This window comes from Festucalex cinctus, chromosome 21 (genome assembly GCF_051991245.1).
Source record: "Festucalex cinctus isolate MCC-2025b chromosome 21, RoL_Fcin_1.0, whole genome shotgun sequence".
Classification (NCBI taxonomy): Eukaryota; Metazoa; Chordata; class Actinopteri; order Syngnathiformes; family Syngnathidae; genus Festucalex; species Festucalex cinctus.
The window spans coordinates 10,917,546-10,934,617 of NC_135431.1; the positions used below are offsets into that span (position 1 = coordinate 10,917,546).

At 38.6% G+C, this 17,072-nt stretch overlaps 1 protein-coding gene across 1 annotated transcript; it reads left to right on the plus strand.

Moving 5' to 3' along the window:
• Window positions 1–843, plus strand: rps29 (ribosomal protein S29). Its single transcript, XM_077510541.1, has 3 exons — window positions 1–77; window positions 552–651; window positions 740–843. Exons 1-3 carry the CDS (start codon window positions 16–18, stop codon window positions 746–748), a joined length of 171 nt encoding a protein of 56 aa, XP_077366667.1. The 5' UTR covers window positions 1–15; the 3' UTR covers window positions 749–843.
• Window positions 844–17,072: the final 16,229 nt, after the last annotated feature.

A 17,072-nucleotide genomic window follows, 5' to 3' on the forward strand; every position in this document is an offset into this window, starting at 1 on the left:
GCAAAAAGAGACAAGATGGGCCACCAGCAGCTTTATTGGAGTCACCCCAGAAAATTTGGACAGGGATCTCGTTCCTGGTCAGTGTTTTCACATTTTCGCCTTTTGTTTACCAGAGTCCCGTTTGGTGTTAGTTTGGCGTGTTTTCCAATATATTGTAGCTCAAATTTTGCCATCAAATGCGCACCGCATGGAGACTGGTCGGGAATTAACATGGCGGCTGATGGACGCTAACTGCTAGCTGTGGTTAGCATCTCTTAAATAGTGCTTAATGCGTCACAGAACCATAGAAGTGGCAACGTACGTACATAAAGTAGAAGTACAAATACTCGTGGAAAAAAATATTAGATAATTTAATTACAAGTAGTGACTTACAAATGTACTTCAGTGCAAAAGTAAACTTTTTTTTTTTTTTTTTTTTTTTACTGGTATCGTAAACAACAATTTTTAAAACCTGTCGTAACGTAAAATAAAACTTATGCACACAATATTGTTGACCTTTTACTATTTTTACATTGTCTTATTCTCTTTTAATTTCCACTTGTGTTCAACAGCCGGGTTTGCTCGAACAAACACGGTCTGATCCGCAAATACGGACTCAACATGTGCCGCCAGTGCTTCCGGCAGTACGCGAAGGACATTGGCTTCGTCAAGGCAAGTTGCATCCTGAATACTCTGAGTAAATATATGAGTGAATGCCTGTTGTCAACGATGCTTACGTCTCCATTTTCCTCCTCCACAGCTGGATTAAATGTCACGTTGTGCAGAGATGTCCGCCAATTGTTACCAGGAAGGCTGGATGAATGGATAATTCAATACACTGCAAATAAATGTTGTTTTTCCCTATTGGAATGTTTGTTGTATTCAATGACAATGACAGGTTTCTAAATTAGATGGGAACATGTGTCAATAATTCCACTTGTATGAAGATGTTCATTTTTTCAAGTATCAGAGGATTTCCTGGCTTTAATCGAGGTAGGGGTGATATTGTCAAAATGTGCACATATGCTAATCTGGCTCTAAAAAACAAATTGTATAAAGTGTTTACTTGTATTGTTAGTTTAGTTAGCAGTAATCAAAAGGCCCCCTGCGCTGTTTTTCGTGACATGAAAGGACAAAAACTCCAGTTAGTCCTGGTTTTTGTTAACTGCAGCCAGTTGCTTAGTTACAAAAATTTACTCTTAAAGTGCTATGTCATAAAGAGGTTCTGTCCAATTGTGTTTTAGGTCAACCACCAATAACTCAGCTGAACTTAATTTAATAGGCAAAAGTGGATAAATTTGTATTTAAAATAAACTATGGCGCCTGAGCACCAAAATGCCCTTTTCTCTCGTGCCGCATTGATGACAAACTTTCATATTAAATATGGTAAGCTTTTTGTATGTCTTCCATGTTAGTGTATTTGTTAAACATTGTTTTATAATAGAATATATTTGTCATTGTAATGTACAACGAAAGTTTAAGTGCCAAACCAGTAGCAAATCATTCGAGTCAAAGGACATTTTATGAAAGATATAAAATAAATAGTTACACATTTAAAATAAATAAATAAATAAAAACCGACTAAAACTCATAGTGCCAAACATGTATTTACGCTTTGAAATGTGTGTCCTAGCAATACACACCTGAAAGTAACCTTTTTAAATGCACTACGGTGTTCATTTTTTTTCTCTCCAGTGAAGAGAAAATTACCCTGCCTTGCTGACAGTTTCGGGTTTGTCACTTGAGCCGTTGTCAGAGCTGTCGAACTCTCCTTGTGTGACGTGACGAACAAAGCAAAGCCATTTTGTCAGGAAAAAAAGAAAGAAACTTAAAAAATGTTTTAAGGTAATGACGCAGCAGAAATGACATCATGCTCAGTGACCATGGGCAGACCTAAGGTAAATGCTGTATTTTTCACATTTTTAAAATGTATCAGTCGTAATTCAGGGTGTCACGCAAACTAATGCCACCCTCAGACACAAATCCGTAAAGTGCTCCACTTTTTGAAATTATGTAACTAAAATTGTTCATGATTGTTTAGCGTAGCAGCAAAAAGTGGTAGCATGTGGTCTTGAGCCAAACTTTTAGCTTTAGTTACTAGTTTAACACTAAACTGCTAGTATTGAAATCAAATTTAATCATTCCATTGAAAATTATTAATTCTGCAATATTTTTAGAACTATATGTCACGTGCATGAGCATCATTAAAATATTTGCTATTACGGTAAAATTGTACTGGTGATAGCTGTTGAATAAATAAAATTATATGATGGTTTATTATAATTTTTTAAGGTGAAATGGTCCGTTTTTGAAATAGGTTGGTGTTTAAATTGTCCTTGTGTATTTTAGTCACTTTTTATGGTGGTGTGAAACACTGAAAACATCAATTGAAGTCTATAATGTTTAGTTACATATGAACCGCTAGATGGCAGCAACGGCACGCTGTTGTCATGGCAGGTGCATTATTTCAACATAAATAATTAGTCACATTTTGTTCATTTATTTATTTTAAAAGTACAGTAAACAACTTCCCCCCCACCCCTAATATATTGTTTTGGCTTTTTAGTCTTTAATTGGCAGGACAGCTGAAGAATTGATAGGAAATTGGGAGAGAGAGCGAATGACCTGCTTCGGCCATCTTTGGTATGTGCTCATCAAAACAAAAACACGCAGCAGGTGCTTACTTAAGTCACCTGTTTTGATCCACCCTGCTCCCATTTGCAATAAATCTAGCATGTAAATGATATTGAATACTCCATTTCGGTCAGAGAGTATTGGGGATTGTAATGAAAGATGTTAGATTGGGTCACGCTGTGGCCGAGCGCTGCGAATTTAAAGGTTAATGTGCAAAAGCGGCTTAATACCATACGGCACTTGCGCGAAAATGAATACACTTGTATTCGGCACACGCATAGAGTCGCACACCCATTACAAAGATTGTGAATATACATGAGAGTGACCTCCCGGCCAGAGGGTGTGGCGCCGTAGTGGCACCGCGACCGGGCATTAGAATCTCGAGAGAGCATGGCGAGGACCAGCTTATTATTAAATGTCGGCGTGATCTTTTGAGCTGTCAGATCGCACCTCATTGAACCTGACATCCGGTCACTGTGATGCTTCTTGCGACGGTGACGCCTGTTTCCTCTTGGGGGCGCTAATGCTACTATTTAGCTCCGATTGGAGTGATGGGGGGGAAAAAACAAAACAAAAAAATAACAGGAAAAAAAACAGGTTCAGAAATAATCGACTCCTGCTAGGGCTGGGCGAGTTTGCGCTAACAACATGGCTATTTACAGAGTTAAGCTAGTTCACAAAAGTACTGCAATTGCCACCCAATTTGCAACTTGTATGACGTCACATTCTAGCAACTGTTTTTCCATTTTATTTTTGTATGGAAGCAACTGGTTGAAAGGCGATCACGATATCAGTCCTTCATTTCTATGTTGCAAAATGAGTGATTTATCTATAGATCAATTTATATAACTTTTGGACAACTGTACTTAATAATACTACTTAATTCTCACTATAGCTATGGTTATAAAGGCTTTCTTATTTACTTACTAGTACTTAGTAATGAACCCTTCATAAAGACTACAGCCGAGCAGTAGACGGTTGTCCCGCTAACCAATCAGGATTGTTGTTTTGGTACATGTTATGAGTAAATGTGTTATTACTACATTGTTACACCTTTATAAATATTGCCAGTTGCTTGGTCCTAAACTAACCGGGCATGGTTGTCATGGTAACTACAGACTTTTATAGCATTACACAATAAGCGTACCTTTTTATGTAGGTTTTATGAACGTTATTAATACTTTATTACACCTTCGTAGAAGTAAATCTTCTCTTGCTTTGTTTTTGAATCAACGTCACCCAAAAAAGCTAAACAAAAAGCAAAATGCAACCCTGATGCTCAATGAATTGAGCACATGAAATAAAAAAAAAACTCCTTTTAGGATGGATTGCACAAGCTCAGGTGCATTTTTTTTCTGTCTCAGCACTAAATACACACTAGCCTAGTAACAATAGTGGCACTATAGGAAAGATAATGCATCTGGCTGCCTCCGTATTCATTTTACGCTGCATCACCACCATTAGTGATCATCACAGACAGCGTGCGGACAGGCTGACCGGCATATCACAAAATGTCCGCCATTAAATATGACATACTGAGGACCAATTATCCTCTCGTGGGATGTTGAAGAGGGGAAAACTGCTCCATATATAGGTCAGCTTCTCCTGCTTTTGTCGCATTCTGAAAAGAGATTTTTTTTCTCCCTATAGCTGGTATATCAGCAGCCTCCACACGTACAGATATCTTAAAATAAGTCCATTATCGGTCAGATAAGTTGCCTGGTATTTGTATTCGCCCATCTAGTCCAAATCAGTTGGGTTGTTGTCTAGCAGGTGGCCCCAAGTATAGGACAAACGGATGCGCCGGTTGGCGGAAACGGTCACCGGCCTGCAAATCAGCAAATGTCCCTTGTAAATAAGACCGGAATTCCCTGAGCTTTCTGCAGTGATCCCGGCTGACATTTATGAATTAATAAAACGACAACAGAATGTCAGCGCGTCTATTTGTAGCTCAGGGAGCGTTTGTGTGTGTCGCTGTACATCGAAGGCGCCGGAGAAGGCCGATTCCGCCCTCGTTTTATTGACATTTGCTGCCCGAGCGCCGAAACGACGACGCCTTCTCCAGACGAGGCCTTCCAACTATTCTGAACTGTATCTTTGCTCACGAAACACCCAAAAAGAAGGCCACGTTCTTCCCCCGCCGCTGTCAGCGGGCTCGCCATCTTCCTCTTCCTCCTCCTCCTCTTTTTTCCTCCAGCAGGGTCAGGCAGAAGCTTCCGGAGAGTTTTACCGTGATTTGTCCTGACAGCCAGAGCCCCCCGCTACGTTCATTTAAAGCGACGCGCACACACACTCGTGTGTACGCGCGCCTGTGGCGATGTGTGTGCATGGGGCCAAAGAACATAGACTTGATTAAGCCACCCCAACACACACACACTGAAGTGCACTTACGCTTACATAAAAAACAACAACAACAACGACACTTAGTTCATTTCATTAAGTGAATGTTCTGCAGGTTATTAAAAAAAGATTTATAAGCAACATAGCTTTTAGTTCAGAATTCCTAGTTGTTGTTTTGTTGCCGAATGGAAAAAAAATGTATTGAACTGTTGTTTTTAATTTCAGATCTATTTATATATATATATATTTTTTGCATATATATTTAGGCCACAATTTCTAATTTTTAGCGTTCTGGACACATTTGTTTTCATTTTTCTTTTGTGTTGATTTGTGAAATTTTGGAAAGTATTTTTTTTCAAACTTGCTTTTCAATTCCAAGTAGCTTTTTTTTCTTTTACTGTTGGAACATATGTATGGATTAAAAAAAAGAAGAAGAAGAAGAAGAAGACGATTTAATCTATTGTTAGAATTTTAGGTCAAGGTTTTTTTTTGGAAGATTTTTGTCATTTAAGTACTGTAGGAACAAATTTTGTTTGTGGAAGTTTTACATTTTTTTTTTTAATTTGGGATTTTATTTTGTGTGTACTTTTTCAAATTTTATGTTACAATTCCAGTTTATTTGTTTTTATTTTGGCTGTTGAAGCATTTTTCGATTGATGTCTTAGTTCAAAATTCCAAGATTTTTTCTTTTTTAATTCAGAATGATTTTTTTTTGCAATTTTTTAACATTGTTTGCAATTATTATTATTATTATTATTATTATTATCCATTTTCTTAACCGCCTATTCCTCACAAGGGTCACGGGGGTGCTGGAGCCTATCCCAGATGGCTTTGGGCAGTAGGCGGGGTACACCCTGAACTGGTTGCCACCCAATTGCATTATTATTATTATTATTATTATTATTATTATTATTATTATTATTATTATAGTAGTAGTCTACTCCTGGAACAAGTTTGATGATTGGAACAACTTTGAAATTTTAGCTCACAATTTCTATTTATTCAAATTTTGGATCAAATTTTTGGTGATGCTTTAGTTCAGAATTAAAATGTTTTTGTTACTTTTTTTTCTTTTTCTTTTTTAGAACAAAATTGACATTTTTGGTTTGAATTTCCAGTTCAATTAAAAAAAACAAAACCCAAACGTTTTGAGGTCAGAATTCCAAGTTGTTCAGATATTGTTAGGTTACAATATCCATTTTCCCCCCAAACTTTTGGATCAGCCTTTCTTCACATTTTAGTTTATTATTGTATTATTTTAATGATTTTTTTTTACATGGTGGAACTAACAATATGTCTGTAAAACTCAGCTTCCTTAACATGTAACCAGTTTTCAAAACCAATGAGATTCCTTCACACTGAACCAGATGATTGATTTCTAACCATTTGAATGATAGGTGGTCATCAGTGATTTCCCCACTGGCCTCGGGTCAGACGTCGTTCAAAATCAATACGACTCTGTGAGAACAAGGAGGGTCAAGAACGCATTGATTCCGGGGAATTGATCAAAATCAACAGGGTACTTGACAGAAATGAACGTTTTAGCAGTGTTTACATTTCACTCCCATTAGTTTCTATTGTTTACGTGAACAGAGGAAAATGTGATGACATCACACATCTTCATTTAGCTTGCCAAGTCTCTTCTTAGTGGTCCCTGTCGAAAGTTTCTGCAATAAAAACTTTCCTATTTCTATATTTTCTTTATTCTTTCTGTGCTTGCATTGGAGTTGTCCCGCAAAAAAAATTGTTAAACAACTTGGAATTGCAGCCTGCTCTCACAATAATTTGATCAAAAACCTTGGAATAATTACCTCAACTTTCCACAAGTATTTTGTCAAAAACTACAAATTTCAACAAAAAAATTCTCAAAAAGTAAAACATGTTTGAAATAAAAAATGAACATTTCTTCAAAACTTGAAATTCTTACCAGAAATTAAACAATAGGTCCAAACATTCAAAACTAAAATAAATAAAATAAATAAATAAATAAAGCAGTAGCATCTTAAGTTAAGCCACTTGGAATTGAAATTTAAAATGTAAAAAAAAAATTTGGTCTAAACAGCAAAAAATTAAAATAGTAGGACGTAATATTTAAATAACAATTTGATAGGGATGATCAGCAGTGTAGAAAGTGGATGGACATAAGTTCGACAACTTATTATTCGGATTTCAAATTTAAACAAAAAATAACAACAAACTAACATTTTAACAACAAAAAAAGAAACAACAAAACTACCAGAACCTGTATCTGCGACCTAATATTTACATTTGAAATGTGGTCCAAAAGGCAAAAAAAATTAATATTCTGATCTAAAATTTTAACAAAAATATGATCTCAAAAGTTGAACAACCTGGAATTCAGATGTAAAATTTCAACCTAAATTTGGTCCTAGAGTCCAACAACTTGTAACTGTGACCTACAATTTTTACCAAAAATGTGCCCCCCCCAAAAAAAAAAAAAAAAGAAAGAGTAGTTTGACCTCATATTTCAACAAAAAGTTCAAAAGTTGAACAACGTGTAATCCGGATATAAAATTAAAACAAACAAACAAACAAACAAAAAAACCCTAAATCCAACAATTTTGAATTAGAATGTAAAACCCCCCCCAAAATATATAATAATAAAATTATTATTAAAAATTATTATTTTTTAAATACAAAAAGGTCTGAATGTCACACAACTTGGACTTTTGACTTACAATGATAAAAACTAAAAACAAAACGCTGACATTCTTATCTAACATTTTGGTCCAAACAAGTATGAATTATAACCATCCATCCATCCATCCATCCATCCATCCATTTTCTTGACCGCTTATTCCTCACAAGGGTCGCGGGGGGTGCTGGCGCCTATCTCAGCTGGCTTTGGGCAGAAGGCTTTGAATTTTGGCCTAAAAAGTAGTGTTGCTTAAAAACATTTTTGATGATTACCGTGTGACAACGGAAAACATTATTTATATTTCCATCTTTTTGTCAGTGCGGGAACCTTATTGTTTATGATTGATTGCATTTTGGTGCCTATAAGCGGTGGCAGTTTGGTTTCCCACAACAATCCACAAGAAAGGCGAGGGTCTCGTTCCACTTCCTGGCCAAATGCCAACCAATAAACTGGGCCCATGATACCAGGCTGAAGCGGTTAATATTCACGCTCTGTAATTTCCGCCAAATAGCAGAAGATTAACACACATTTACGCAGCCTTCCGCGTGTTAAACCGCCGCTGTGTGCTATTACTTCCGTTCCGAAAGCCGGCGTTCCGGCCGCCTCGGAGCGAGTCAAAATGACATTTTGCAGAACGCTCAATATAATAACACGCTGGCTGGATGACTTACTGCAGACAAAAAGTGGATTTTTTTTTTTTTTCCCGCTCTGCTTTAAACGCTATGCTAGCTTGAGCTTGAGCTGTGTCCGATTTAAATACAGAAAAGCCTCAATTTCCAGATGAAGTGTAAGCTTCCCTGTCCTAAAGAAGCATAGAGTGAACACTCGGGATTCACGGAGGTTGGAGACCAAGTTTGATGTGTACAGTAAAAATTTGAGCCTACCCTAAAAATGTTTTTTATTAATAGCTTAAACCAGGGGTGGGCAAAATAAGATAATAGGCCAGGTCATTTATAAGGTGAGAAAAAAGTTAAATGTATACATTAATCTCCCTTCCATTGAGGGTTCCAGATTTGCAGCCACACTATATCGCAGAATTATTATTATTATTATTATTATTATTATAAACAGAAATTTTACTTTAATTCTTCCTGCCTCCTGTTTAGTTAGTGTAATACCACCGTCGACCACGTGATGGCAGCACACTATTTTGTTTGACACTGTAAATTTGGCTCAAGAAGAAGAATAAAACCAGGAAGGAAGTTAATCCGCTTCAATTATTTTGTTTTTAAACACCTAAAGAGAGCAACATATTTAGGTTCATTTTATAAAGTACATCTTTACGCATGATTCATATTGTTAAGGAGGTCTCACTACAGTTACATTTTGATGATTTAAGGAAGTCATTAAATCCCTTAGTCAAAGTTTGGTTTGCTGTTAATCTATCACGTAAACAGAGAGATTGGCGCACTGTTTGTGCAAAATTTTTGTGTTTTCCATTGCTCTTGCTCTCTCCCAATATAGTATACGTATTTAAATGTGTTTATATGGTTTTAAGTATGTTTACAGACCTTAACAAATCCTATAAAAAAACAAAAACAAAACATGCCTAAGATGTATTTAAATCGGAGATTTCTATATTGCGGTTGTATTTCGTCCCTGTCCGGTCAGAGCTCTAGTGATCCATTTGGTCGTCTTTTGAGCGCGCCAGGACCGACGTCCATGTTTGCTAATGAAGCTGACAGATGAGAAGACGCGAAAGTGCGTTGTTGTTTAGGCAGCGGCGATAACAACAGCTCAATCACAGAGCTGAGCGGAATGCTTAATTGGGGTCATTATTATAGCGAGGACAAGCAGAAAGATAAGCTTCCACTCCATGGAGCGCAACTTCAAGAGCCTGGCGAGACTCAATTTACATATGCAGTGCAGTTATTTATTTTTTTTTTAAATCAGAGAACAAAAAAAATGGTGTTGCAGTTGAACTTAATTTCAATGTATCACTGTATATGCTTTTTGTGACATTTTTTTAAATCAGATTTTTCGAATGTAAAATTGCCTTGGCACAATAAGAAAAACTGCATAATGTTGCATCCGTATTCCGCCACTACCAAGCCTACATGACTTGATGAGTAGCGTCATCCTCGTCCGTATAGTTCGCCTCATCGCAATGACATTTTCAGTGTACGCCGCTGAGATGCAGTAAATAATAAAATCTATTTTCTTGTTTTGCATGTGCTAATTTGGAGCAGCGGTTCGGATTCGACAGTTAGGAGCGCGTCAATAAGAAAACGTCAGCTGCCCCCCCTCATCCGCCCCCTGATGAATGGAGGCCCCTGAAGATGCTCACATACAGTATGGACCAATTTACACCTTACTGCGTTTGCAAGCAGGAGTGCTGACTGGCTGCTCTGCATGGAGACATATTTGCAGATCGAGTGGAAATAGCTATGTTGCACTTAAAACTATATACATTATACAGTGGGCCATAAGTTTTCATGTAGAGAGTTTTTGTACCTATGATAGTGCATCTGAATTATTTTGATGCATTTTCCTATGGATGGAAACTTATGGCCCACCCTGTACACTTACACTGAACTTCATTTAGGGTTAATTAGAAACTTTATTTTGGATTATTCAGAGGCACTTTAAAGTAGCACTAAGGAACTTTTCAACCTTAATAAAATGTTTTCATAAGTCTTCTGATGAAACATCGACTTATAACTAATTGAATGGTACCTTTGCCATAACCAGAGGGCTCATTTTTACCGGCACTAAGCAACTTTGACGAGGATGGTAGGAACATTACCACACAAAAAAAATATATAAATGTACTGACAGCTTTATGGCATACGTCACTTCCCCCTTTACCCAATTGTTACAAAGACGGAAGTCAATTTGAATGTCGACGCTAGATTACTGCTTTCCTGGTACAAGCTGCAAAACAGCTGAAAAGGTTTGTCTGAGGAGACAAAAAAGGAAAAGGATAGTCAAGGATCATCATTGGCCCGGCTTTCACTCGCTGGCGTGAGCTAAAAAAAACAACGCAATGCGCTTGTCCTCATGGGAAATTTGGTCTTCATTCAGGCATAACATTACCGCTTTTGTCCATATGGCGCCGCTATAATCAACATAAATTGAAAGTTCCTTTGTGTTGCTTTAAATGATGGCTGGTCTGTGCTGACTTACATTAAAGATGAGTTTGAATGTGATTGGTTTGGAAAACACCCACATGCTGAATTGCAAGAGGGTGTGCACACTTTTGCAACTCCCCCTCTAGAAAACATTTAACTTTCCTTCAATTAGACTATACAGGTTATTGGTCAAAATTGGTCTAATTGTTTTTTATATCACATAAAGTTGTGATTTGAACAGGGGTGTTTACACTTTTTCTATCTGCTATAATTAAGTTGAAGTCATTAATTATTTTTCACTTTCACAATTGGAGGGACCAACATACTGTATTTAATTTAGTTCAAATTAATCACAAGTATTATTGATAATGGGTTAATCGTTTAGAGACCTACAATTGCTCAAATTTTCAGCCTCTCAACAATACATTTTCATATTTCTTTTGTCATCTATGAAAGGCAAGCAGACGGATTGTGTTGGATCAAAATAAGACATTTAAAAATGTCTGATTTAACTTTGGAAAGCAATGATCAATATTTTAGCCAATTTTGTGCTGAGTTACCGACCAAACCAGTAAACCAATTCTTAACAAAATAAATAAAAAAATAAATAGATAAATCATGTTAGCGCATTTGTACTGTCAATTTGAAAAAAAAAAAAGTCCTGTTTTTGAATAAAGGGTTGGAAATGAAAACATTTTTAAACATCCGATTCATCGCTCAATCAACAAAATAATCGAAAGATCAATCGATTATTAAGATCCTCGTTAGTTGCAGCCCTACTCTGATCCACTTCCTCCTTACGTGTTCTCTTTCCCCACAACTCGTCTTCTTAGCACGGAGACTTTATTTATTGGTCATTTGTCAAAGGTAAACAAAGCGTTCCTGGGCGGCGGCAAATTTACGCATCACTGCTCTGCCGCTCGGCGACATACAAATGATGCTGTCTGCAGAGTTCACCGGTGGCTGATTGTTGCCTTTCAGGGAAACTTTTATTTGTAATCAAGAGTAGTTGAAGCTGTCCCGCCTTTCTTGGGAAGTCATTAATCCACAGGAGGTGCACGGTGGACGCACATCGCTCCACCTTGCCGCTCTGTCACCATGAACAACAATGCCAGCTCTTCATTTGCCTCATAAATAAACTCATTAACTGGATCCAGACAGCAAATGCGAATAATCACAAGGCGCTTTACACCTGGACTTGTGCATATATACATTAGCAGATGAAGAAATCCTATATTTACACACGTTACCTCCTCATCCTCCACATGAATACCAATCAGCACAACCCCTGCATGTCAGATTCCGGTATATATTGGGTCATGGCTGTGATGTGAATGACCAGGCAGAACGGGAGAACAAATAGACAAAGATGGAAGATTAGTTCATCCACGATAAGTTTAATCAGTTTTTAAGATTGTTAAAGATTGTTAGATTGTTTCAGGGCATAGATCTGAAGAACCAACCAACCAACCAAACATTCCTGCATAAACAGTCACTGAGAATAATTGGCTCAACCAACTAACTGATCTCCTAAGTAAGCAATCAAGTGAGTGACCAAAAAAAAAAAAGAACCAACAAACAACAAACAAGAAAACTGACAAACTAAACTAGCAACCAATCAACTAACCAACCAATAATCCAACTGACCAGCCAACTAGTCAACAGACCAACCAATCAAAGGGTTAACCAATCACCTTACCACCTAATCAAAAATGTAATTATTCAATTGACCAACAAACCAACTGAATAACTAAATCAACCATCCAAAAAACAGATCAACCGGCTGGCTGATGACCAACTAATCAGCAGATCAACCAACAAAACGACTAACCAAATGATCACACAAACAATTAGATTAAATAATGAACATGACAAACTATTAGTTTGTCAACTAACCAAACAAACGACTGACCAATAAATCAATCGACTGCCTGATTGATCAACAGGTCAACAAACCAACTGACCAACCAACCATCTGACAAACTGACCGACCTACTAATGAACCGAATGATCTACCGACTGGCCATCCATCCATCCAACCAACCAACCAACCAACCAACCAACCAACCAACCAACCAACCAACCAACCAACCAGCCAAGCAGCTGACCAAAGACCCAATCATCTGACGAACCAACCAATTTATCGACTAACCAACCAATGAACTAACCAAATTGAATGACTGAGCAAACAACCAACAGTCAGTCAGACAAACTGACCAGTCGACGAACTGACAGACCAACTCAGACAGATCAACTCACCAAATAACTGACTGAAAACCAACCAACCAACCAACCAACCAACCAACCAACCAACCAACCAACCAACCAACCAACCAACCAACCAACCAACTAATGAACTAACTGACTGACTATTCAACCTTACAAACATTTCAGTTCCAGAGTGTTTCCAAAATGTTTGGTGGCACATAACATACAATCATGAAATATTGTATCGCATACGTAGCTGATGATAATTGGTTGTGCTTTTATTGCTGCGAGTTTCATGTCAGCAAAACAGCAGCTGTAATAAAAAAAAAAAAAAAAAGTCTGTGATGTAGTTTGTTCAATCTGCGGCAACACTCTACTCGCTTGCGATTTGCTTTTTTGCCCTCTCAGCAAAAACGCTGCCTTCACTTGTAGGCAAAAAGAAAATAACCTCTGGGATTTAGATATCATACCAGGAGCCAATGTAGCGCAAAAGCCAAAAGAGAAGTGGTGTACATTCATTTTTATTTTTTTTTAAATCCATTTGAACTGAACTGTCTCTATTAGTGTCGACTTTCACGTAAGACTCATTGCATTGGGCGGCGGAGTGTGTGTGTGTGTGTCAGCGCAATAGTGTCAATAATAAAAGAGCCACAGTAGTGCTGCTCTTCAAATAAAGCATATATATTCTCTTTAATGGCCCAGCCTTTTATTGACTTTGTGGGGGAAAATCCAATATTCTGCCTGCGTGCCAGAGAATCTTATCCCGCGTAACGTTCAGGACTGCTGAACGCGCCAGCTCCTCGCTGCAATTATCCGGAATTGTCCGCCCTCGGTCATCAAAGGCTTACAGTTGAACCTTTGAAAGTCCAAGGCAAACGATGCTGCACATTTGGGGGAAAATACATCTCTAAAGTAGCGTAATGACACATCAAACAATCTCGACACACATACAGTGTATGAAAACACAGGTTAGAAAACGGGAGACAGCGTAACACAGATTACGGAAAGCCCCTTTTCTTCTGTGTTATGCTCCGTTGTCAGAGCATGGATGCTAATAACTGTCTTTGTCAAGCTTAACTTGCATGCCTCAAGTCCGTCACTGAGGCCAAGAGAGATTGAAATTATGTTTACATTGAATCAGCACAGAAGTTTATGGCTTTGTCTCAGACCTACCAGACCGTTTGTAGCCTTTACCAGTTTCTTCCAGGCTCGACTTACCTGGTAATTGAGTCTCGCTGGGTGCAGCTACAGTATGTTGACTCTCGCGGCAATTGCTAGATTTTTATCATTTGTAGTTCTCACATTTCATGAACTAAGAGATGTGTAAATCAGTAGTAAGGACCAAGTACGAGAAGATGGACGTTTGGCATGAACATTGGCTGAAGTCCAGCAAAATTAGCTAAGGAATCAGCGCACAGGACAAGAACCGGAAGTGACGAACGTGGATAAACGGTTAAGTGGTGGAAAACCTTCACAATTTTGCTCATTTTGCACATATCACCCTTTGGTTTTGGACGTATGGACTGTCTGGACATTACACAGCCTGAAAGTGTGAACCGTGTGGTTTTTACATCCCGGCCTTGTCAAGGGTATTCTTCGCATGTATGCGCAGAAGTAATAGTCCGTAGTATGTAATAGTATGTAATAGTCCGCGTCGTGAATGGTTTGGAGAGGTATTTCTCCTGATCATTTCTCCGGCGCTTTTACACCTGGACTTGCGCCTAAGCTCTTCCCTTTCCATTGTTGCACTGGATGTGCTCAGTGAAGAGTATAAGGACGGTTTGCCATGAGAGCTGCTGTTTGCAGATGACTTGGCATTGATGACTGACAGCGAGGAAGAGCTGCAACGAAAGTGGTTGTCCTGTCAAAACGTTATGCAGTCAAATTGACTGATGGTGAACACATCCAAGACAGAAGTAATGGTCAGTAGTAGAAGAAAAGATTGACATCAAGGATATGAAACAACACCAGTCTCGAACGAGTCAAAGTGTTTAAGTACCTGGGAGTAACGACGGATGAGGAAAGAAGCTCTGAAACGGTGGAAAAACAAGAGTGACAGCAGCATGGGGAAAGTGGAGAACTTTTTAGTGTCGTAAGAGGCAGGAAAATGCCCAGAGGACCGACAGTAGGACTGCACAACACAGTCATGACTGGTGTTGTTGTATGAGTCAGAGTTATGGACAATTGGGAAAAAGGAGAGGAAAAGCGGGAGTGAGGTTTATAGCTTCAGCAAAGTCCAGACCTTGGAAAGCCCCTCCCCCACACACCTTTCCTCTAATTGAATGTCACGATCAAAACGTTTGTTGTTGTTGTTGTTTTTTGGAGGGGCCAACGAATGCTCAAACGTTTTAGCTGCTACACTAACGACGTGTTCCGCAGAGACCCTTGATCCTCTCTGTAGGTGATTTTGAAGTTTAAGACCCACAACGGCACCACAAGAGCGAACCGCCCGTGTGTTGATCAGTATGGCAACACGCATACACACACACTGTGTGTGACTACCGGGGCGACTAATCAATAGATGGATAGATGATGTGCTGAGCAGTTCAGACAAAGAGTTCTGCAGTAAATAGGCTGCATGCTCATTGGGACCAAATGAATGTGTCCTTGACTATTAAACACACACTGGACAATCACAACGTGTGTGCGTATGTCTGCGATCCGCAGGCATTGTTTGTGCACACTTTGTATGAATATTGACGCTGCAGTTGTTTAGGCCCCGGGCATGATGCACCGCTCCCTCGATATAAAAATGTTTCCCACAGGATGAAGACAGTTGGACCGGTGGACAGTGCTACAGTTGTCACCAAATCACACACATGAGAAGAAGTTAAGAAACAGACACAAACATTTCCAAACTGGAAAGGACAAAAATGACAAAACCTGTCCAGCCAATCACCCAACAAACAAACCGGCAAAATGCCTGGCCGACCGAGAAAATGATCTACTAAATGATCAAACCACCAATAAACCAACTGGCTACTTGGCAACCAGACGGCCATCCAATCCAGCAACAAAAAAAACTATCATCCAAAAATCAAACCATTGAGTAACTTAACCACAACCAAGCTACTGATCATCCTGTGAACAAACCTTCCATCCAACTGATAGACTAATCTATTACCATTAATCAATAAATCAGTCCAAAATGACTGACCAACCAAAATGACTGACCTACCTACCTACTTACCTATAAATTACTCAACTAAACAACAGAAGAAACCACTCATAAAGTAATCAACCTACAAATCATCCGACCAATAAACTGCCTGACTGCCTGCCAAAAACAACCGTTAAAAAAATCGACCAGCAGAGTGATTAGAGTGACTAAACATTTTACCAACCAACCAACCAACCAACCAACCAACCAACCAACCAACCAACCAACCAACCAACCAACCAACCAACCAACCAACCAACAAACCGATCAACCAACTAACCGACAAACAAAATCAACCTCTCAACTAGTTGACCAAACATTCAACCTATCGACCAACAGACTCAATCAACCGAATAACAAACCAAAAGAACTACAAACCGTTTGAACAAACAAAAAAACGACAAACCAACAACCAATTTAACTAATCTACCCACGAACCAATCAAACCAACTGACTAATTGATTGACCGATATTCGGTTGATTGGTTGTTCGGTCAAGTTTCACAACATTTATGCCTACTTTTTGAATGTGAGCTGTTAAACTGCGAAACATTCCACAGGTGGTGTACTTTCTTTTCACTCTTTTGCAGACGATCCAATAGATATTCAGGAGACACGTTTCTTTTAAGCTCCCTTATGGGCTTGTACCTCTATGATGAAAATGTATCCAACTGGATCACCCACGCTGTGCTCGACGCGAACACACCGTCTCATATAGTCTTGCCTTGTCCTGCAAAATTGGTTTTCGTCTCTGCCTAAATTCCTCTTCATAAGTCATACGCGCTGACAATGTGATATATATTTACTAGACGTGAGGAGACGGCGCTTGTTGGCATAAACAACGCAGCAGGTGAGCCAATGGAGCAGAAATCGTGACAGTTTAGCAGTTTTTTGTTGTTGGATGGTTGGTTATTTGAATACTAGGGTGATTATTCGGTTGTTGATTATTTAGTGTGTCAAGTCAGTTAGTGGATCAAATGATTGATTAGTATGTTGGTTGTCAGTCGATCATTTAGTTGGTT

What these genes read in the sequence shown, in the direction of transcription:
- rps29 (XM_077510541.1), top strand. Translation starts at nt 16, where the DNA reads ATGGGCCACCAGCAGCTTTATTGGAGTCACCCCAGAAAATTTGGACAG. An exon ending in GGACAGGGATCTCGTTCCTG is followed by an intron (nt 78 to 551) that starts GTCAGTGTTTTC and finishes TGTGTTCAACAG; the next exon opens with CCGGGTTTGCTCGAACAAAC.